Raw genomic sequence first — 23,134 nt, 5'->3', positions numbered from 1 at the left:
TCTTCTACATTATCTTTGGGTGTTACTGCAGAAGCTTTGGATTTCTGTGAAGTAGCAGAAGCATTAGACTTGGTAGACATAACACTTGGAACTCTCTCCTCAGTTGCCGCTTCTTCAACCGGAACATAAGAAATTACAGACTTCTTTGAGCGTTTTGAAGCATTCGATTTAACTGACACAGAGCTGGATGCCCTCTCTTCACATTCCTCATTTTTGATCTCTGCATAATCTTCAGGAGATCCTTCAGTATCTTCTTGAGCTGCCATGTCTGATATCATTGACTCTGGATCTATTTTGTTTTCTTCAGGTGCAAACTTTAACACACCAGTCTTAGACTTTGTAGAGACATTTGATTTAACTGACATGGCACTTGTTGGTCTTTTCCCTGTGTGCTTCTCTTCATCCCCCAAACTCTCTTTTACTTTGGATTTACTTGATTTTACAGAGGCATTGGATTTGACAGACGTGGCACTGGACGATCCTTCTCCTTTTTCCACTTCTTTTCCTTTAGCTGTTGATCTACTTGATCTTGTAGAGACATTTGATTTGGCAGACATTGTGCTCACCGCTCTCTCCTCAGGTTCGTTGTCTTTTTCGTCAGTGTCCACTAAGGGTTCATTATTATCCTGAGTTGCCTTCGAATCATCTGGCAATGCTTCATCAGATGCTCCATGTTGACACTTAGTCTTTTGGGATTTTGTGGAACATTTTGAAGTAGATGACAATTCACTGGCTGGCCGCTTGTTACAATCAGCCTGATCATCAGGTCTATTTGCTTCTGGAGACACAGTCTTAGCGACCTTTCTGGACTTGACAGACCGCACAGAACAGGTAGATGCCTTGCTTGGAGGCCGAGGGGACAAATGATGCATATGCGTTGTACTCAAAACTGCACTTTGGGTGGCCTCTTCATCTTCAAGGTTACTATTCTGAGAACATGAAGCTGCTCTTGAAGCACTTGGTGGAAGGTCGTCATCCTCCTCATCTTGATCCTCCTTGAAAGATGCCAGGATTTGAGAGGACGCACTTACAGCAGATATTGGTCGTTCCTCCCCATCTGAAACATTTGTGATTTTGACACTAACGTGGTCATTTTGGGAGTCATTTGATGGTTGTGAAGATGGACTATCCGGTGTAGTCTCATCATTGTCTGTGGCCTGGGTTTTATCAATAATCTCACTCTTAGACACCTCACTTCTGTTACAACAGTGGTTGATGGTGCAGTATTCAACTGTGTCCCTCTCTTCAACAGTTTGCTGAATGCATGTTGCCTTCTCAACCACATGCTCAGTGTACTCCTCACTAGACCTGGATACAGTTCTTTCCACCAATGTCTTTTTACAGACCATTGTGTGTGAGGAGGCACTGGAGCTGGAAGATCTGCATTGATGAGGGATGCCCTGTGTACCTGAGATTGGGTTTTTCCACATGTCATACTCCTTGCAATGACTGCAGCAGTGTGGACAATGTGATTCCTCCAGGTGCTTTTCATGAAGCTTTGAGATGTACACATTGTCAGCCTCACCTACTGAGACAGATTCTGGTTCTGAACAGCTCTCAACACTACTTTGTTGGAGGTAGTAGTTCATATGTTGCCCGTGGGGATAATTTGATTTTGTCCCTGATACCTTTTTTATTTCCGTGGACCAGTGTAATGTCTCGTCATTCATTATCCGGAACCGAACCTTCATCTGCATTGACAAGCTGCCATCTTTGTTTACAAGCACCCTTTTCTCTATGTCATCATCCATCATCTCTTCCCCTGCGTGAGGACAGGGCTCGTGTCCTGGTGATGCAGAGTTCAGTCCATTTGGAAATGACTTTTCTGATGATTCTGAATGTCTTGCAGACCGGTTGCTGGTTTCAGATCTTGGGTGGATAGTGCTCTTCTTTGTTTCAAGTCCAAAATTCACTGCAGTAACCAAGAAATAGATTAGATAATGCATACATTTGAATAAATAGAGAATAACAATTTTGGTGAATTATAGTATTAATGTTTGGAATCGGCAAGTGTAGAATGTTGAATAGTTTGAATTGCTATCAAAAGCAATTGTTGACTGAAGACGTTACTTAAAGAATCTTATTTTTGCCAACCAATCATTAAATAAAACAATAACAAAACATATTTATTGGTTTACAATATGTATTCATACCGCTTTTCTTGCTCTCATGTGCCTCACTGCAGACACTGGACCTTGACCTTGGTGTTATCTGTGGAAGTCTGTCATCTAAGTTTTGTCGAAAATTCTCAATGATGATAGGGTGTGAAGGCTCACGCCCTACACAGACCAGTACACTGGGGCACTGCAAGAGACTCTGAACACTGTCAATCTGAAACAGAAGGTATAGATATTTATTAATACAGCAAGATGATAATTATATATTATTTATTTATCCATTCCTTACTTGTTTTTAATATTTTAAGTAAATATGACTAAATTGTATTTACAACCAATGTTATTACTTGTGTTATATGAACACTTGATACACTTTATACATTTTATATGAACTGTTGTGTCATTGTTAGTGATCACGCAACATGCTTGCATCAATGGCTCTGAGGGTGTCATCTGGATTGTAATCCTAACACAGGATAATCTACTAAGAACCACCTGAGGTGACAGTGCAGTCTGGTCCTGGCCAGCCTCCATTGTCACTATGTGAAGCAGCCTAACAAGTGTGCTGACGATGGGGAAACAGTAGACCTGGTCTTGGTCACTGTAATCCATAACACTAAGCATAATTACAGCATGATTTATTTGCACAAGGACACCCTCTACTTCTAATTTTGTGTGATACACTGTCTTAAGTGGAATCTCCATACTGGAGTCAAAATAAAGTATTTGCTTAGGTCCTAATTCCTACTGCAATCTTTTGCAGTTGTGCATCAATTTGTTATGCTAACTTGTCACTTTTCTTTGTCAAACCCCATGTGTGAATGTAGGAAATTACCGTGCAATACCATATTAAACCCCAAATTGATGAAATAATGTTGTTTGTATTTCACAGGGTATACATGTATAAGTGCAGTATGAGTCAATAATATCAGTCTTTCTCCTCGGTGCTTTAACACATTAGATGTAACACAATTTCACAATTAGATTAGATTTAACACCATTTCATTATCTGGAGAGGTAATACAGTAATAAAAGTAACTCTTAAATTAAGATGGCTGCACAAAAGACAATTATCTATCACATCCTTAGTATCAGACCCAAGCACATTTTAAGAAAATAATGGTGGTTAGGTGAATGGTGATGTGTGGAGATGTTTTGTATCAAATTACTTTACTTTTGAATACATACAGTTGTGCTGATAGAGCAGTTCTTAGTTGTGGAACGGAAATGTACAGCAGTCAAAACAGATAAATTACTTCATCCAGAGACACACGAAGCCCAGATGAAGATAATTAATTGCCAGTGTGGAGGATGCATTTCTGAAAGACTACTGGTCTCAAGCTGGTGTGTGTATTCTCAACATTGACCTGTTTCTTCTCTTTCAAAATAGCTTAGATTTGACCAAGATTAATGGTTATTCCACAGAGTTTAAGCATTTCCCACCATCTATGTGAGGGAATATCCTTGTTGTTTTCCCAAAAGACACATCAAAAAGTATGGAGAAGCCTGCTATAACTGCCAGATCTCCAGCAGTTATAGCAGGCAATATATAATTGCCTGGTATAACATATGAACTGATTAATATAACTTTTCATTAAATTATGAACTTTTATATGATTCTGTTTTACTATGATTAGGACAAGACACTTTCATTCCTTTGTTAGGAAGCACAATTTTTGTCCACATTGAAATTCGTCATAAACACAAGATTACACTCTTTACACTTCTTACAACCTCATTATGGACCCTCACAAACCATTCCTGTAGCATGTTTTCATTGTGGTAGCTTTATTATCTATTGTGGAGAGTAAAAAACCCTCAAAGGTGCCAATGTATTAATTTCCTTGCTTGCTAAATATCCAAGCAATTTCAAACGTCTACTAAATCTCCATAGTTCCATATAAATCCAGACCAAAAAACCTATACTATGAAGTCATCATTGCTGCTGTAGGGATGATTTTAGTATGGTCGCATCCTTGTGGAAAGCGCAAGCTAAAAGGCCCCAATGGAAAGCTTTGCTGTGCTTTACAGCATGTTTACCCTGGGAAGTACATGCTGGGGGGTTGTGTTAATAGGAGGATATGCCTGCTACCACTGAGAATACAGCTGCTGGTGGTGGGTAGGTGGTGGGTGGGGTATATAGGAGAGACTGTCCCAAAAGACAGGAAACACCAGCTCCAATCTAGCGACTGACTCCGGCTCAAAACATAGGCCTATCTCTTAGCCTGGGGGAATTTGTAGTGTGCCTGAACTGTATCTTGTGTGTGTCTTTTAGTGTCACAGATATTAGCCATTGTTATTTGGTAAACCAAATCTCATATCTCTTCTCAAGAATAATTTGAGAAATATGTGTTTTTGAATAATATGAACGTTGACTGCCCTTCTAAGCCCAAAAACTCTTGATTAAGTATTTAAAGATGTGGTTATCCTAACTCATATCACTAGAGGCCTCTCTTTCACTCATCTACTCAACTCAGCCTGACACGCTCTCTGTTAAGTATTGCTTGCTCTTTAGATCATATAATTAAAAAAAGTTGTTTTATAAAAGTAGTCAAACTGAATGCACAAATGATACAGGAAAATAAATGTTTAGAAGCTGACTATCCATTAATGTTTTTTTGTTGCAAAATCCAACTGACTTAGGTAACATTGCACAATCTAGGCATCATCTAGGACAGCACAGTAAACTTTATGTAGGCCATGATATAACATTTGTTTGCTCCAAGTGTAAGTGTTCTCACCTTGCGGCCTTCCAGTGTGTACAGTTTCCTGATGTGGTACTGCATGAACTCCGAAACCTCATCCAGGAAGAGTCCCATGCTGCGCAGGGTCCTGCGATGCAGCACTATGGTCCTCCGGATAGAGGGGTCACTGTTTTTCACCAGCACCACCTTCTTCTTGTCCCGCTGAGGGAGGTGAGGGAGGTGGTGGTGGTGGCCAGAGTGTTCAACAGGGGTCTCCTCAGGTCGGATGAGCCTCCTGTGAGCTTGCTGGTGTTGGTGGTGATGGGGATGGTACCAGGCAGAGGAATGGGCCCCTCCCGCCTCCACTCCCATATCATGGGCCTGTTTGTGTTCGTTGCAAAGGTAGCATCCCTGGATATCGATTGGCTCCTGGTGGGAAAAACCACGGGAGGAAGAGTGTAGGCCGGCAGGAAGTGAAGGTTTTTGGTGCGCATCATCCACAATACCATCAAAGCACTGGTAACCACGCTTGTGGGAGGCCATCTTCACTTTTCCTGCCGGACAATAGCAGGTTCCTGCTCTGGGCGTAAGTGTGTCTCAGCCGTGCGAATGTGGCCCCGTACAGGTCAACGGAGGTAGATGGGAGTGACGATGGTTGTCATGGTTACATTGTTTAGGGGCTGATAGTCCACAGGGTGAATATGTTCCTTCCAATCATCCCTAACTGGAATAGAACATAAAGAGCAAGGTTAACAATATCTGACAACACTTACATCCCTATCAAGGTTTGACAACACACTAAGCCTGCATCATTAACATCACCATAGTGTTATTGTGTACTCAAATCTGGGATTGAATCTACTGTAAATGTGTGCAGGCCACATTTCAAGCACAAATCCACTTACTCTTCTCTCGATGTCAAACACCGTTAGCGGGTGATATGATAATCTGAGTCTAGATGCTCACTCTACACTTTTACATTAATGTTCTTTTCTCTGTTTTCATGGAAGTGAACTGAAGGCCTTAAACAGATTTTCATACTCTTAAGCTGATAAGTCTAAGAATGTGGCTTTAGAAGTATAACAGGGCTTCACATGAGTTATGTCAGTAGGATGAAACTTTTACCTGGAACCATACAACTGGGTGTTTGTACTGATATCTTTAACAGAATACAACAGTTTATTTTTTTACATCAACAGATTGTGAAGACATCAGAGACAGTATAACAAAGGCAGTTAGCGGACAGAAGCTTGATCAAAATAAAAAGCTTAAGTCCTCACTGACAGAGAAAGTGGACGATGGTTTCAAGTCCTGGTTGTATGAAGCTAAGCATACAACTAAGCCACAGTTCAATTCATCTGTCTATAATGCCAGGATTACCCACTAAAAATATACATAAATACAAGCACTGAATAAGCACACTGTTCATGGACAGATACAATGTGGAGACTTTAAGATAATGTAGCCCTTCGATCTTGTGTTGAGAGAAAAGGAATGTAGGCTAGCCTAAGCTTACTAACAAGTGCCAGAAATGACTGAGAGTTAAATATTCTGTCAGCAATACAAAAAGTAGGCCATACTGAAGTATTGCAAGAACAGGTCAAACATATTACTCTTCCCTCCTGTAACAACATACAATAATGATATGACTTTTTCAAGAATCGCATGGCTATCAGGACACCATTTTCCAGATAAAAACATGTGAAAGTTTGTAATTTATTACAGTCTGTATACATGTATACACAACATGGCCTTAGAAACCTAATGTTTCATAACGTAATCTTACACAGTTTGCCTTTGGGCTAATACCAGTTTACAGAGAGCCCCTTCAGCCTGTCAATTGTCACTTGATTGGCTTACAATACACCTTGAGTTGAAAAAAGTTATTCTGGTTCGTATGAACACTAAAGCATTAACTGTAAGACAGTTGTAGGAGTTCTTAATATAATTGTTTATAGCATTTGAGCATAGAGTTCAGAGTAGACCTTGTTATTTACACTGTTGAAGAACTGGATGTGTATGTAAAGAGGTACATTAAGGTAAACCTATTGAAAAGCCTCATGTTGACAAAAATACAATCTCTTTAGCTGAATTGTGGATAATGGATCAAGGATCTCTTAAGCAGAATAGTGCATCGGTTTAGAAGAATAGAGACATTCTCACACTGTGAGAATATGTAACTGTGAACCAAACACATCACCGATTATCAGTTCTTGCCGCAAGGAATGTCTCTCAATAAAGGGGTTACAGATGAAAACGCATCTTTCTAGCTGCCGAGGATCAAGACAGCTTCATGTCCCCCAGACACAGGCCTCTCTGAGTTCTGCTTTTGAGAAGAACCTCACCAACCCTAAGGTGTAAAAACATTCAGCTACAAAGAGGGAAATCATTTTATTTCCCAAAACATGTCAGAACCACTGTCCGTTAGTGGCAAACTGTGTGCCTGTGCTGATATCATGCATAACAGTTTGAGGCAGCATCTTGAAAGACAATACATGAAGAAACCCCTTGTAAGTGATTGCATTAATAATAATTTTACTGCCTGTGCAAAGTCATTGTATAAAAGTACATGGAAATGGCTACAGAACCGATGTACAGTTTAGCCATTCTACAACTTTTCTTTTTACTTAATTTTAGAAACTGGATGATTGCCATTTTATTATATATCATCCTTGTTTTCTAGCTGTCATAAGTTGTTCTGTACCTTTCTGTGGCTTGATGTTTGTTGGTTGCAGACAGGTAGAAAAAGGTCAACTTTCTTTCATGAACTAACATTTTGCCTACTGCTTTATTGAAAACTGCAATTCGTTGCCTCAGTACTGTACTCTGTGCAATGACAATAAAGTTGAATCTAATCTAATCTAAAAATGGTTTTATGGTCAGAAGTTGGTGCAAAAACCGTCAAAGCCTTCTCATTCATGAGGGCAAGATTGAGAAAAGTTTCAGAAGACAGTTGACTGACAATACTGCAGTTGTTTTCCTCACAATAGGATTTATATGACTGGTCTATTTCAATGTATCAAAACCAATACTCCTTTAGACTAGGTGTTTAGACACTGGTACTGTCTAAACACCTAAAGGTAGGTCTGTGTGCACCTCATGCGAGAGCCACACCCGCTTGCTCTTTGTCCTGCGGGTTTAACTTTTTGCTTCCATTCCATCTTCTACAGTACAAATGCAACATTGAGTAAAAGCTCAGTATACTTACACAGTCAACAATCATGATTCAACCAAACATGAATAAATCCATCAAAAAGGGATAACAGCACATCAAAAAATCTTCCCAAAAAATGGGAAGTACACTCCGAATGAGACACCAAGCCTTGTGCCTTCTGTGCGAACGAGTAGATGATGGAACAGCCAGTTCAAAAGCCCTCCTCCAAACACGGGCCTACCTGCTAATCGGGTCCCTAGGAGTCTAAGGATAGAACGAAAAGCCTTTCTAATCACTCTGAGATTGCCTGAGGCTTTGGACACATGACCAGGACACCCTTTGATAAAAGGGAAAGCAACTTTGCACGTTTTGGACAGAAGGCACTGAAAAGCAAGGACCGGCCATGACTCGGCATTACCCTCATCCCCTTTGCCAGCTTCTCCATGTGGTACCTGCATGTGAATGGTTCAGATTTAGCGAGACAATGTCTGACCTGACACATGAATCAATATTTAAACAAATATTTGCAATTTGTGATTTGTTGAACACTTTACTTTAAGAAAGTGGCTTTTCTTTTGGTATCAAAAATAATTAATGCAATATTCCAAAGTCTGGATTGTTAAAATTAAGTTAATGAGGTAAAATTATTTTTAAAAAGAATGAATGTTTACATACAGATACACATACAAGTCAAGGGGAAAATTCTTCACCTTCACCAAGAACTACAGTAGACTCATGAAGGCAGCCTACCAAAGAGGTCTGAAAACAACTCCTTTGGTAAAATCAAAGGTTAAGAGTAGAGTATTGATTACTGGGGTAACAGCACTGTTACAGCAGCAGTAACATAGTCCACACAGATTTTTTTTATGACACTAAATTACTAAATTAAGTATACAAAATAAATCTAACTTTAGCCAGAATAATGCTGATAGAAGCAGCACGGTCCAAAGTCCAAACAGCTCAGTTCTTGTTCTGATTCAAGGGGATTGATTGTGACAAGGTTTAACACCATGCTGGTGGGATTAAGATCACTCAGCAAGTGGCAAATGGAATCGTGAGATCAACCAATCTTTGATTTCCAGTGACTCCTCTGGTGATTATTGAAATGTTGTCAGCCATTTATATAATGTATTTTAAGATTAGCTTGCATGCATCATTATAGGGCTGTTTTTTTTAGGAAAAGGATTTTCAAATATATATATATATATATATATATATATATAACAAACCGTATATATATATATGCATGCTGTCAGATGAACAGGTGTTTGTACTTTATAGAAAATGATTATCAAGTTGATCATGTAATTAATGATTATCAAGTTGATAATATCAAATTTGTATTATTATTATTATAGGTTATTATTATAAGGTTATTCTTTTTTTAGGTGAACTGAGGGAACCTTTCTTATTTTTAAGTTTTAGAAGCGTTTTATTAATTGTAAATTTGATCTGATTAAAATTGTACCAAAAATCTTTGGTTATCTTGAACTTGATAAAGTGTCACCAATGGGGATTACCTGCATTAAATTCCAGGACACACTAGCTAATCCTACTAGGTTGCATGCTCTCCCCCTGAGTTACCCTGCACAAGGTCTGCTTGACCTCACTCTGCATACTATATGAAGGAGTAACAGCATTTATTCACAATTCATGGGGCACACACTGCTATACTAAGTATGTGAAGAATTTGTCTATCGGATTAAATATTTTCTTTAATAGAAAGTATTTTTTACTGTAATGTAAACATTGTCTAGCCCCATTTTGTGTCGTATATTAACCAGAGACAACTTTACAATCCAATTTCTGTTTTTATTCACTTGTGAGCAAACTTCATACATGACTATAAGTAACTAGTCACGGACAGAAGCACAAAATCAACAGAATCTTTGTCGTAATTCAAATCTGAGCTCATCAACCCTCTTTTCAAGGGCAAAGGTCACACCAAATAACAAGTGACTGTTCTTGTCTTATCAGGGCTTGCAGATGTGTGTGCATTGCCAGTCATTTCCCTATGATGTCTGCGTGGTCTCTGCTACAAGAATTGCTTAATCACAAGTGTGCCTCCCACCAACACAAATACACACTCAGTGGGGCGCAGCATTAGCCCGGACGTCTGCTTGCATCTTAAGGAGCTTTTCGGATCAGGGGTCGGAGTGGAGTGCGCTGATATGTTCTTGCATGACTCATGAGAAGCAACCCCCCCCACCACCCCCCTCCTATTGAGTCTCACTTCCTGGCTTCAATTTTCTGGTACAGAGGAACTATGATGACGTCCACACACATTACATACTTACACCACAACCTCAACACTTCTCTCGTTTGACTCTGTAATCAGTCAAACCGTTCTGTGCCGTGCACACACACTGAAGGCTTTCCACAACCAGGAAGACCAAATCACCCCATAACCTAACAGGCTCAGCTGACACACTGACTTGGGGTAGCTAGGGCTTAAAGGGAATATGGCTGTGTAGGAAACTACCAATACCAAAGAGACTCTGTCCATCCCAATGCATTTTACCACATATTTTCCATTGGCTATATAATACTGTTTGGATGATGTAATTGAAAAATACAGCCACTCAAAGCCTGGAATTCTGAGAAATGTAATGTTGTGGCATTTCTAGAAGTGGACAGTCAGTCACTAACAGAGAGTGACAGAGAAATCCGTTTTAAGATCACCTCATAGCCAATATCAACCAAGACTAGAAGACACCTCTCTTCCACCTCTTTTCCTTCTCCACACTCCTGTGGTGAAGACAGCTCCGCTCACACACCCAACACTTATTTCTCAAGCCTGCATGTGAGTGCTGACGCCCGGGCTTAGCTGCACTCAGCCTCCCCTTTAGGCCCGTCAGGGCTAATTACTGCAGAACACAGCTCTGTGGCCAATCTGCAGCTATGTTCGTCGCTGTCCTTTCTAAGCTTCACACATGAGGGGTTGAAGGTTGAATATGTAATAGAGATCACAATGGTGTGAACTCCAATGGTCAAATACTCTTGAATCTGTGTTTAGGATCATTGGCAAGAGGCCAATAAATACACACATCACTGCACAGCATTACATTAAATATACAGCATGCATTTCATAATGCATCAGCATGCACAGCTTAAACAAAAGGTTCAGTGGCAATGCAAGAGATCATAACCAGAATCAAGGGTGTAGTGGGCAAACTGTCAATTCAGCAACCCCAGTCATGGCTCATAACAAGCGAGGAAATCCTAATAGGCAGTGCATGCCTAGGCCTATGTATCACATACACTACACCACTGATAATTAGAATATTGCCTTAGTCCCTTTCCCCACATCACCTAAGGTATAGATAGCCCATGTGTGGCCCAGGACCAGACAGGTTGCACTCTCCTTGACCTGCTTTACCCCATGTACCCACTCATCTCCCAGAGACATCAGTAGGGCACATAAAGCAGCATGGACTATAAATGTAACAGAGAGGAGACCCCTGGCCCCTTAAGCCTCTAATACACTTTACGCAATCTCTCTGTGGCATGCAGAATGCTCACATGCTCGGTGTAATTGGTTTCTGTAGCTTGTGAGAAAGAGAGAGAGAGAGGGCGCGAGAGAGGCAGGCAGACAGGTAGGCAGAGACAGACAAGTGAACCTGTGAAGATGTGGCATTTTTTGCTGTTGCCCATGTATCCAGGGCTAAAGCAAAGCATGTTCGCTCAGTAGGAGCACAATTCCTTAATTTGAACAATTTACATTTTATAGGGCCATACAGAGCCCTTCTGTTACAGTATTCAATGTTTATTTTCATGCAGTTTCATTTGAATAACAAAGCCTTTCTAATTCTATAATACTTATTTTAATGCTATAGCTCATTGTATCAGTGCGTGTGGTGCATTTTAAAGCCAGGATCACAATTGTGAAGATGGGTTAGGATTCTCTGGTGGTAAAACAATATGATATTTAATGTACAAATAAATAGATTTTATGCTCAAAAACATGCTTTATGCGTGTCCGCCAATCTAGCTTGCCAGCATTTTTGAAGGCCAACAAATCCTATTAGTGGGATGTGGTGTTTTCCCAACACTAGCCGATTTTCGTTGTTAAAGGTGTGCATTGGATTATTTTCAATGAGATTCTGTGATGGCCTGTATTGGTTTAAAATAAGCCAACACTTACAATGAGACAATACTGGAAAAAATGAATCCTGATGTGCTGATCTATTTTACAATGTGCATTCGGTGCTTTTTGTTTGCTGTCACATTTATATAAGTTTGCAAACTGTTCAAAATGACTAATGGACTCTAATGTAGTGATTAACAACTAGCACTGATAGTATTATTAATATTTAGCTCAAAATAGGCTACAGTCTACACTACAAGACAGCTTTCCAAATCCAACTTGAAACTGCACAATATAATATGTCCTTAAAATGATGCACCTCTACAGCAAACAATAGAGACAATACATTGAGCCTACATATATAAAAACATATTTCACCCTCCCCCTTTCTCAAACCTCATCTGTTTATCTCGCCTGCTTCTCTTGCTTTTGTCCCTGTTTCAAATGTATCATCCTTCTGCTTCCTGTACTCTCTAGACGGCCACTCCAAACAACATTGACAACAAAAAAATCTTGTCCTTAGCAAAAAATATCTGCCAGTGACTTTACCATAAACTTTACTTGGGTTTAACAATAACTTTAGCAAAGGACAGAGAACGTGTCTATCATTGAAGTACGATATTTGAACCCCAATGTTTACTATTCCAAGTCAAAACAAAAATTTCTATCAGAAGTGGGATTCGGGTTAGGGTTAGTGTAAGTGGGTACAGTATATATGAAGATTCTGGGGGAAGGGTTGTTTTCTTAAAGGTGTGGGATGTGCAAAATGAATATGCTTACGCTGACTGAATGTTTCCCTGTATAATTCATAAAACGGTCAGTAGACTAATGATGGTAGTCTTTAAGGGCATGACATCACACTAATTAAAAGTTTTGTGGGATAGTTTTAAAACCCCAGGGCAAGTGTGATGCCCTTTGAAAAATGCAAACCATGTCTGTTTTGCGATGCAAGATTTCCAAATAACAGGTTTATCTCATGTCTATTGAAATATTTCAGCAAGGTTTTTTGGTGTCCAGTCCCCCCCCCCCCCCCCCATTGCTCTTGTATATATTAGGCCTGTCAAAAGCCTGCACCTTGTGGTCATGATAAAAGTACACACCTCAGCTTTAAAGGGTTTTCATTACAGCAAATAATAACAACCATTTACAATCCAATGCGAAGTACATAGGTTCCAACTCACATCCTGTTTTGTACCTGTCAACATGGGGCAGATATTCCAAGTGTCAGAGCTCCGGGAATGACCGAGTGAGTCATTTCCGTGTGTCTCATTTGATGTGAAGACTTTTAGGAAGTGAGACAGACCATCCAGCAGGAAGGGATTCCTTCAGTCTCAGACATCAACAACATCCCGGGTATATTCCGCCCATGTGTGGTTAGCCTGGCGCACAGTAGTGAGTATGGAAATGATGCCACCATCATCTAATTGTCAAGGTCACCATCTCTTCTCTCCCCCAATGCTGCTGCAGTGTAAACACTCGACATCAAAGCAGCGGAAATTCTCTGTATACCGACTGACGTGCCAGAGAGTCCAGATGAGCAGTTATTGCAGGTTTAATTGTTTTCATGCGCAGGACCACACATCATTCATCAGTCATCTTGCTTTTTATATTTCCGTGTGAGCCTTTGGGAGACCCTCAGCAAAACAAAGATGCCATTTTGGTTGAGATCCGTACTACACCAAAATCAAGGCCTAGAGTGGAGTATGTGTCGTTGTTGTCACCTTGTCTTTGACTTTGTGTTAGAACACATTCATCTTTCTGATTAATTTACATGGAAAATCTTTCATCAGCACCCCCCCAGCCTTCTTATCCACTGCAGTTGGTGCATAAGACTCACAAATTAACACGCCTCCCAAAAATCCCCCGTTGTTCCATGTTTTATTTTCGTTTGAGTTCCTGTGCCTCTCTGAAACTTTCAACAGGCTGTGTGGTAGCTTGCTGTGTCTATGTATGTGGAGTGGTTGTTAAAAGGGTCTCTCTAAGACAGCTGACCTTAATATGTCACTCATCAACATCATTACTGTGTCTGCTATTCAGGATGCACACTGAGTATACTCTAAACTCGCAGGATGAAAGGGTAGCTATGTAGTACTAGAGATAGGCCAGCAGTGTTGAAGTATACAAGTCCACCATAATGCAGGAAAGAATGATTGAGCCATTAACAGCTAGTCCAAATGGCAAGGCCTCCAAAACTACGAGTGTAATGGAATGGGTGTTCTCAGTGGACATTATTAGATTAGATTGCTTCTACTTATGTGCATTGTTTTTATGTTGTTGTTTTTTTCCAGTTTTCAGTAGTTACCTGTTTAAAGGATTCACACAGGATGAGTCAAAGAGAATCATTATCATGTCTTGAAGTTGTGGAATAAAATAAAATAATAACAATGCAATTACACCATGTTAAGCTTGGCACTATCTAAATATTGCATGAATGAAAGCATGCAAAGCATGAATACAAAACGTTTTGGCACTAATGAAAACAGAGAAGATACAGTATGTGGATGCTACATTCCATTGAAGGAATGATCCACGTTGTAATTAGGAATCACAATAGGAAACATCCTTTTCCACATAGAGGTTAAGAGTTATAACACTCCTGGGAGACTGCACTCTGGTCAAAAACAACTCGGAGAACTCTGCCCCATCTCATTTACAGAGAGGCCAATGCTTTTATAAATAGGCCCCACACAGCCTTTACTGTTCGATTAAAATACTTGTAAATCACTGGAAACTAAAGGACACATTCTAATAATTGAACATAGATGTATTCTTCCAAGATACTTTCCTCAAAGTGGAAACAGGCCCAGAATATTTGGCCCAATACTGTCTTGTAAACAACACCAACACAGACTGCATTTGGAAAGCTTCTTAGCTGTGTCTATTTTCTTTTCTTTTTTGTTACATTTGTTGATGTTGGAATCAGGTTGCTCTTGTGGGTAAATAGATCTCTCCATTCCCAGGTTTGGCAGTTTAGTTCTGGCTTGCCTCCTTGTGTCCACGCTGCCTGTCTGTATCAGCTTAGAACAGGTGCTGGACCCTGCTCGGCTGCTGCATTCAGCCGCAGGTACAGGTGGGTGGCCGCTGGCTGTGCCCACCGTCCCCCAAGTTTTCCAGGGGTCCCCATCTGCGTCCCTGCGCATCCTCTGCCACATGGCAACCGTCCCTTGCTGAGTCTGGTCCATTCTTCAGCCGGCGACGCACCCCTGCCTGCTTGCCACCGCACACTGCGCCTGTTGTTCGACCACAATGAGACGGAGAATAGCTGCACCCATAATCCCTTGCTGTGAGGTGGTGGGGGGGGGGGGGGGGTGGTTCTCCCTCCTTTGGCCACCATTGAAGCCAAATACAAATTGTAAACAGGTTATTATGCACACAACACACTCCAAATGTAAAATTACTCCTGCAATGTTTGTGGCTGGATCTCATGTGTTTATCTTAAATCTTGACTTCATCCTTTAGTTTTTGATTTTTAGAAAGTTTTGCTAAATCATTCTGTTTTTGCCTTACATGATACAACAACTTACTGTAAACAAATAGCTAAAACAATTTTATTTCAGAATCATTGTCAAGCAATCAGCACACACGTGTTATGTTATTTGGCGTCTAGAATGGGTCCTAGATATAGCAGCCCGGCATCATTATTAAACCATCAACTATTAACATAAATACACCACATAAACCATGAGTACAACATGTGAGTCACGTACTGCAAATCATCCACTTCCCCTTGACCTAGGGCCCCGTCAGCAACATGTGTCATCATGGCCACGTAAAGACCAACTTGGTGACGATGCTCTTGTCCGGGCAGTCATTGTCCACACGCCTCCCCTCTGAGCAGAGAGCAGACAGTCAGCCTCCTGAGTGTCTCCGGTGGACATGATGTTTCAGGTGATCATCACGCACCTCAGTCCCAGCGGATGGCTAATACTTTACACAGCTGCGCTATTGGCCCTCCAACAGCTGCCTCTCATCCCGGCCCTCACACAGCACCGCAGCAATCAGCTACCTTAGCATTTTTGGAGTTCAGTTGGAAGGCTGAGTTGTTTGTTTGCCCAGGGATGTGACGTGATGGTATAGGGGGAAACAGGAAACATAACAGACTACCTGTCAGGCTCATTCCACAGACTTGACCTGAAGTTGGGGCAGGGCCAGGGAGCAATCAGAGAGAAATAACAGGAGAGGACTCAGATTTGTTTGTTCAGACTATATCCTAATAAGGCTAGTTCTATAAATCCCATGGCATATCATACATATAATCCTTTGATTATATGATATGAGATTAGTTTGTGCACCTGGCTGAAACTCCTAACTTCATCAAGTCACAAGTGCCAGTTATCATTTAAACATCTTACGGTTGTCCTGCAATTATTAAGGTAGTCGTATAGTGCTTTTTAAATGTAAATTTAATGTTACAATGAACAGATTACAATGACTGATTGTGGTGTGGTATTCTGAAACATGCCTACTGTAGTGCCTAGCAGAGGTGTCTGAACAAAGGTTATGTTGAGGACCACAGCTTTCAGAAAGGAAGGGATTGAGTTAGACAAGTTTAGTGTTTTGCCCCTGCTTCCTGTGAACTCATAACTTCACAGTCAACACATAGCAATTGTGTAGAACTCAGCTGGTCAGGTCACAGAGAAAAAGAAAGGACTTTGTCTTCCATGAACCACATTTTTATTTTATTATCTTTTCATGATAAAACAATCAACTCTACAGGGAACTTTTTAGTACTGTCTGATTTACTGTATAGGGAGAAATGATTGAAATAGGGTTAGCAGTTGTCTGGGAAAATTGATATTTCATTAAACTACGTAACTCATTCAATGAATTTCTGGATTATGTACATTGCGTAGGAGTCATTGATGAATCAATGTGAAGGACATAATTTCTCTTGCAGTAGAACGTTTTTCTTGTCTTTTTGTTGAAGTGGAACACGGTGCATAAATGTAGTCTTGCCAGTGCCCCTTCTACTTGTGTTCGTGCATGGTGCTGCAGTAAGGGTCTTAAGCCCTGCAGTTGAGGTGAAAAGGATCAAACTTAAAACAAACGTTATGTGACAACTAATTGGATTAAACCCCAAGTGAGTGATACACAGAGACCACTGAGACTTGCTCCTTTGTTTGGAGTGCTGAGTGTCTGTCCTTGTCCACGCTACAATGCCCTACCCCCGGGGTAGTGGAAGTGCTTGTTGAGACACCACAGGGAGTCTTTACCAAGGGAGGCTAGCTGAAGGAACCTGACCTGACCCCAATGGTACCCAGCTGACACTGTACCAAACCCCCCTCTTCAACCTCTACAGCCCCCAGCCTCAGGCTACTCACTCCACTCAACGGTCCAGTCCAAAGCACTCTGTTCCTCCTACATATCTCCACAGAGTTTTCCCTCAGGCAACAAGGGTAATGATATACCCCTTCAAAAAATGAGGCCTATTTCTTACAGCTGTTAACTCTGGCATATGATGAATGTTGTCATTCTGGTCAATTTAATCAAATTCTCAAGGAACAGTGCAGTGGAGGTGTATTGAATCAGGAACATACATTGGGTACTAGGGGAATGAGTGGTGTAACAAGACACATGTGTTGTATACCCTATGGGTGTTGTTGTCTTGGGCTTGAAAATTCTTCACAGAGGTCAAACTGGAGTGAACTGACAGAGTAAGAAATCTGTGTCAGTCCTTTGTTGGTGTGTGTGTGTATGTTAGTGTATGTGTGTGTGTGTGAGCTTTTGTGGTTTTGTCTGTGTGCATGCCTACGTGTGTGTGGGTGTGTGTGGTCGAGGCTCGTTGTCGGGGCCAGGTCGACAAGGCCTCCCTGAAAAAATGTGCGGGCGTAAGATGCTAATCAGCGAGGTCTCGTTTCCTCCCACTAGTCCGACAGCGGGTTCCCTTCCCTGGCTGGGGCTCTTTAATGCGACAACCAGCCAGGCCCAAACATCCTGACGGAGAGAGGCTTTTCCCTTATCAGTCAGGAAACACCGCTCCTGCGCCACATCCTCTTTACAAGAAGCCCGACTCAACCGTTCCCAAAAAACGCAGGAAGGCCAGCCAGACTCCAGGATTTGTCAAAAGCCCCAGAATTCCTTTTATCGAAACAGAGAAGAATTTTACGAAAGAAAAAGGAGCGAGAGAAACGAGGAACGTGTAAAACAGTCGTCAGGGGCCCCCGAGATTTATTTATTTATTCCGTGCAGATTATGAAAGGTCTGCATCAGCAAGATAGGACGTGGGGTGAGGGGGTGGGGTAGGATAGGGTGGGGGGTAGGTGGGTTATAGTGAGCCACAGAAAGGCACCCAGAATAAGACACTGGAAAAACAAAGAGACGGGTTGAGATGGAGGGGGGGCGGGGTGAAAGGAGGGGGCTGTGGGTGTTTTACACTAATCCTCTGAACCGCGGGTGGAATGAAAGCGAGTGGGGACTGGGGAGGAAGGAGGAGGATGGAAGAAGGGTGGAAGAGAGGAAGCAGAGAGTGGGACAGCAGGCTGTCAGCTAGGACCAGAGCTAGTGTTCTTCTCAACAACAAAAAAAGATCATGTTTTGTAAGGAAAACCATTTGACATTAACTAGTCAAGTCTTGAATTCTGAACGTAACAAATCAAAACTAATTTCAATGAGAATAGTTGAGCCTTCGGTGAAGAACTTCATTATTATAAGATTGCAAATTAATTCCAATGCAACCGCTGGTTTAATATGGAAACCCAAAACCCAACAAACTATATTGTCAATTACATTAAAGACGTAGGGACGTTGTTTCACAGCATGCAAATTGCAGAGGATATCACACAATCCATGTCTATGTAAGCATATTTATATGGCAATTAAACAGATTTAAAGAAATCAATATAAAAGAGGAACTTTAATTTAAATAAATTTTCACAAACCTAAATCAGCATACAGTAATAGTTATCCTTATTATTTCCGTTGTAAAGATTATGATTATATATTAAGTACTTGAAAGAATGATAAGTATATAAATTTATTTTCTTTTTGATATACTACTTTGTCTGGAAGAATTGCATAAGAAATGTCAATGTAATCTAATCCTCATTTAAATACAAACTACTGAGGTAAAACTCCCAACTAATGTAGAGAGAACGAATTTTACAAACATTCACAAGAAAAGAGTTGATAATAGCATTACAATTAGCATTAATGCGAAACATCAAATTACTTAAATTAGCTTAAGAGCATTTGTACACACCTGCATGGCAACAAGACATTTACAACTGGATTGCAAGTCCGATTAAAATTCTGGGATCAGATATGAATCTGATGGACCAGAGGTTAGGGTTAGTTTTGTTTTATGTACGTCCCTGAGGTTTCCATTAAAGTTTCTTCTCACTCTGCGTAGATTTATCTTTTTCGCCTTCTACAAACCTCTTTGTTCTTCTGTAGGCCCCAGACAATCATATTGCTCTGTGATTGGTCCTGCCCCCTGCCCAGCATCCCCATGCCCCCCCCAACTCGCCAAACCTATTGTCTCAACTTAGTTACAGGTGGGATGGGCGCAGTTGCCAGGCAACAGCTTAAGAAATGCCATAGTTGTTGTAATAGGCCGCTGTGGCATCCGCCAGCACAGAGATGAGGCTGGTTTCCGTGGAATTGCTGGGGCATGCAGATGCTGGCGCGACCTGGATGTGTCCCGTAACGGTCATGCCTACTTGTTCCATGGAGTGGAACCCTGTGGAGTTCAGGTACTGGTCGAACTCATTGCGGTCCACTTCCCCCAGTAGCTCTGCTTGGCTTAGCTGATCCAGGGTCTCCATGTGACCCTGCTCTGGGGGGGGGGACAGCTGGCCTAGGTGGCCCTGGAGCCCAGGGTGGACCTGGGAAAAGGACGGGCTGTAGTAAGACAGCGGAGGACCATGAATCAGAGCCCCACTCCCAGCCTGGGACATGGACATGTGGCCCAGGTGCGTGGGCCCACAGTGGAGCTGGGTTTGAGCATATTCGGTGTGATAGGGAGGGGGGCTGCCCATGTGAGCCGACAACTGGCGTCTCTCTTCAGGACAGGAGGAGCCGGAGGAGGGTGAGCAGGAGGAGATGCCACCACTAGTGATGGAGGAGGAGTAATAGGAAGAGTGTTCGTGGTCCATGACATCCAGCGGGGACATCTCCGGTGGGGTGGGCAGACCGTAGGGGTAAGTGTCGAAGCTGCTGTTGGAGCTGGAGGGCTCCCTGAAGGACCTGACGCTAGGGAGCACGGGGCTGTGGGACGAGAAGCCCCCGCCGACCCCAGGAGACCCATCGTCGTCTTTGTCAAGAGGGTGGCAAAGCCCTCGGGGGTCATTCTGGTCAGGGCCCGGCAGGCCACCGAGGAGGAAACCTGGGTCTACGCGTTTGCAGATGCGCTTCAGCTGCTTCTTCCTGCGAGGCCGGTACTTGTAGTTGGGGTAGTCCTGCATGTGCTGCACACGCAGCCTCTCTGCTTCCTCCACATATGGACGTTTCTGTGGGGGTGTCAGGGCCTTCCATGACTTGCCTGCATGACAACAAAAAAGGCTTGACTTAGTGCATTTTATAGTGCACTTTTCCATTTAATTATTCTGGAGGACAGAATAATGTACACCATAGAACATTATATCATAATCCTTGTACGTTTGAGTCAATACTGTCATAATAATGTTTCAGTCAACCAAAGAACACAGTAAATGTTTTCATTTGTTATTGTATGTGTTATTGCGAGGGAATAAGTTTTGGGAAATAATTATTAATTTTATGAAACTGTTAAGTAATTACCCAACTGTTGATATAACTAACTACATATACATAAAAGTCAGTTTGGAAAACATGACTTCCTGTTAAAAAGACCCGGCATTGCTAATAAAAAGCAAACATTTAGTGGGTGTTAAATTAATGCCATGTAATGGCATGATAATATTTGTTTTTATGGTTTGATAAAGGTATAATTAACTGTTCACTTTGATAGAAAATATGGATTCCTTAAAACAGCAGGAATTTTTTATGTAAAGGGATGAGAATCAAATTATAAATTGCACAAGACCTATTACAATGGTTGTTGGTTGCAAGAGATACTGCACAAAGAATAAATCGTTTATTATAATAAATACTAGCCTATTGTATTATCCTAATACTTTTTGGATAATTCGAAAGGTTACCACTGGCTGTGGTAATTTTTCATGTTCATTTTAAATAAAAGAGAATAATCATTTATTTAACAAATCTACCAGTGTGACTGTGAAATAACTTTATCTTAACGAAAAAGATCATAATTTCATGCATGAAATATGTTGTTTTGACAATTTTGTCTGTGCCCAAAATATGTAACCTGTGATAGATTAACCCCATACATTCTATTTAAAAAAATCAAATTGGCATGAGTTTCAAGTTGTGTGCATCTTTTCGTAATCCCCGTCTTGTATGCCTGCTTTTGTTAAATCTCGGTTTGGCAAAGATAATGTGATCTGCGTGTTTTTTGAGCGCACTAAGCAAACCATCACTACGCGCTAGTCTAAAAACTGATAAATGTGTGTAAAACGGAGTTCATGTTAATGAAATTGAACCAGTTTCGTTTTGCTGAATGTTATAAGACATAGTCACTATAAAAAATAATTTTTCCTTATTATTATTGAATTCAATTAATTTGTCTAAAGGATGCTTGGGCAAACACCGTAATTTGGGAACCAAACTAAAATGTTTGATTTCGTTTTTCTTCTTAAAATTAGCTTTTCTCATTCAAAGTTTGAAACAACATTTTTTAAACTTTCAGAACAATTAAAAACAACTCAGTTTATTCGAATTTGTAATGGGCCTGTTTGCCATAACTTCAAAAGATAAACCGGCGACCAACGTTTAGGCCTGTTCATATCAGATGAGGGTCACACTACATCAATTATTACTATATGAGTTAAACAACTTGACAATAACTGTTTTGAATTATCATATTTTTTCATCTCACCCAACATTTTGCTGAGCTCCGCATTGTGCAAGTCGGGATTTTGAACAGCCAGACGCTTCCTCTCATCTTTAGCCCAGACCATAAACGCGTTCATAGGTCTTCTGATGCGCGGCTCCGACACTTTGTCTGCGGGAGTCCTGTGCGAGCTGTGTCCGTCGGGCACGTCCCCATCTCCCGCGGAACACTCGAAGCTCTCTGGCCACGACGAGTACGCGCTGATCAGGGCAGCCATCTGAGCGCGCTCTCTCAAAAAAATATACTTACGCTTCTCGCGCTCCTTAAATAAAGTAAGTTTTGCTTTACTAACTGATAAGAAAATAACTTTATCTGAAAAAAGAGTTCCAGTAAAAACTAATTACAGAAAGACAGAGTGAGAGAAAATTCAACTGCTCTTGATGACTGACTCAAATATTAAGCCATGCGCTGGTTGGTTTGAGATGGGCGGTAAAGCGCGCGACTCCTCCTCATGGGTTCTGATTCAGTGTTTCCTTGAGGATAGGGGAAGCTCTTTATATTTGAGGAGCAGGTTCCAAGAGAAGCCCCGAAGGACTTGCAGCTCCTCCTTAATTGCAACTTGAAACCTGTGAGGAAGCAGAGAGGAAAACATTTCAACAACGTTTACTACTAAATCACGTACCACAGCATAATATGATTACATGATAGGGCATATGTAAAAAAAAATCATAGGAACATTATTTCTAATTTGACAATGTGGAACTGACATTAAATGTGGACTTTTGTTTATCTTTTTAGGCTAAAATGAAGCTTATAACTTGATAGTGATTTTCATGTAAATTGATAGCCTACAGTAGACCCTCAGTGTTACATTCTGGTCTTAAATTCACCATAGCATCTTGAACCCACGGCACTGAATAGTGGAAATAATTGCCACACTTTTGCCTTTAACATAGCCTAATTAACTTTCCGTGTAATTGAATATCTGTAGCCTATTTTTTACCTTCGTGAATCTTGATGACTTGCGATTGTCTTGGGACATTTTGGTATAGGCCTATTGTTTCGAAATTGTTTTTTTTTTTTACTTTTACTTCAAACCAATCCAACCTGTTTGGTCCGGTGTCAGCATCCATTTAATGGTGACGTCACTTAATATTCAAACCTGAGGTTGTTTTACGCACAAACCGGCCATTTGTGCCCTTCAAAAGATGTTAAGTATAA

The 23,134-nt window shown here is 41.1% G+C and overlaps 2 protein-coding genes across 2 annotated transcripts; both read right to left on the bottom strand.

Moving 5' to 3' along the window:
* Positions 1 to 792: 792 nt before the first annotated feature.
* Positions 793 to 5,344, bottom strand: LOC136947586 (retinitis pigmentosa 1-like 1 protein). The gene is made up of 4 exons (XM_067241703.1): positions 4,859 to 5,344; positions 2,154 to 2,331; positions 1,409 to 1,912; positions 793 to 809 (listed from the first exon to the last, which is right to left on the bottom strand). Exons 1-4 carry the CDS (start codon positions 5,342 to 5,344, stop codon positions 793 to 795), a joined length of 1,185 nt encoding a protein of 394 aa, XP_067097804.1.
* Positions 5,345 to 18,540: 13,196 nt separating this feature from the next.
* Positions 18,541 to 22,444, bottom strand: sox7 (SRY-box transcription factor 7). Its single transcript, XM_067241466.1, has 2 exons — positions 21,959 to 22,444; positions 18,541 to 20,521 (listed from the first exon to the last, which is right to left on the bottom strand). The coding sequence occupies exons 1-2, from the start codon at positions 22,188 to 22,190 to the stop codon at positions 19,566 to 19,568; spliced, it is 1,188 nt and encodes a 395-aa protein (XP_067097567.1). The 5' UTR covers positions 22,191 to 22,444; the 3' UTR covers positions 18,541 to 19,565.
* Between the last annotated feature and the right edge of the window lie 690 nt (positions 22,445 to 23,134).

The sequence above is a fragment of the Osmerus mordax genome, chromosome 8 (assembly GCF_038355195.1).
Source record: "Osmerus mordax isolate fOsmMor3 chromosome 8, fOsmMor3.pri, whole genome shotgun sequence".
Lineage (NCBI taxonomy): Eukaryota > Metazoa > Chordata > Actinopteri > Osmeriformes > Osmeridae > Osmerus > Osmerus mordax.
The sequence above is the reverse complement of the archived record's forward strand: the minus strand, read 5'-3'. Positions and strand labels throughout refer to the sequence as shown.

What these genes read in the sequence shown, in the direction of transcription:
- LOC136947586 (XM_067241703.1), bottom strand. Translation starts at nt 5,344, where the DNA reads ATGGCCTCCCACAAGCGTGGTTACCAGTGCTTTGATGGTATTGTGGAT. An exon ending in ACACACTGGAAGGCCGCAAG is followed by an intron (nt 2,332 to 4,858) that starts GTGAGAACACTT and finishes CTTCTGTTTCAG; the next exon opens with ATTGACAGTGTTCAGAGTCT. An exon ending in ACATGAGAGCAAGAAAAGCG is followed by an intron (nt 1,913 to 2,153) that starts GTATGAATACAT and finishes TGGTTACTGCAG; the next exon opens with TGAATTTTGGACTTGAAACA.
- sox7 (XM_067241466.1), bottom strand. Translation starts at nt 22,190, where the DNA reads ATGGCTGCCCTGATCAGCGCGTACTCGTCGTGGCCAGAGAGCTTCGAG. An exon ending in GGAGCTCAGCAAAATGTTGG is followed by an intron (nt 20,522 to 21,958) that starts GTGAGATGAAAA and finishes GTTGTCATGCAG; the next exon opens with GCAAGTCATGGAAGGCCCTG.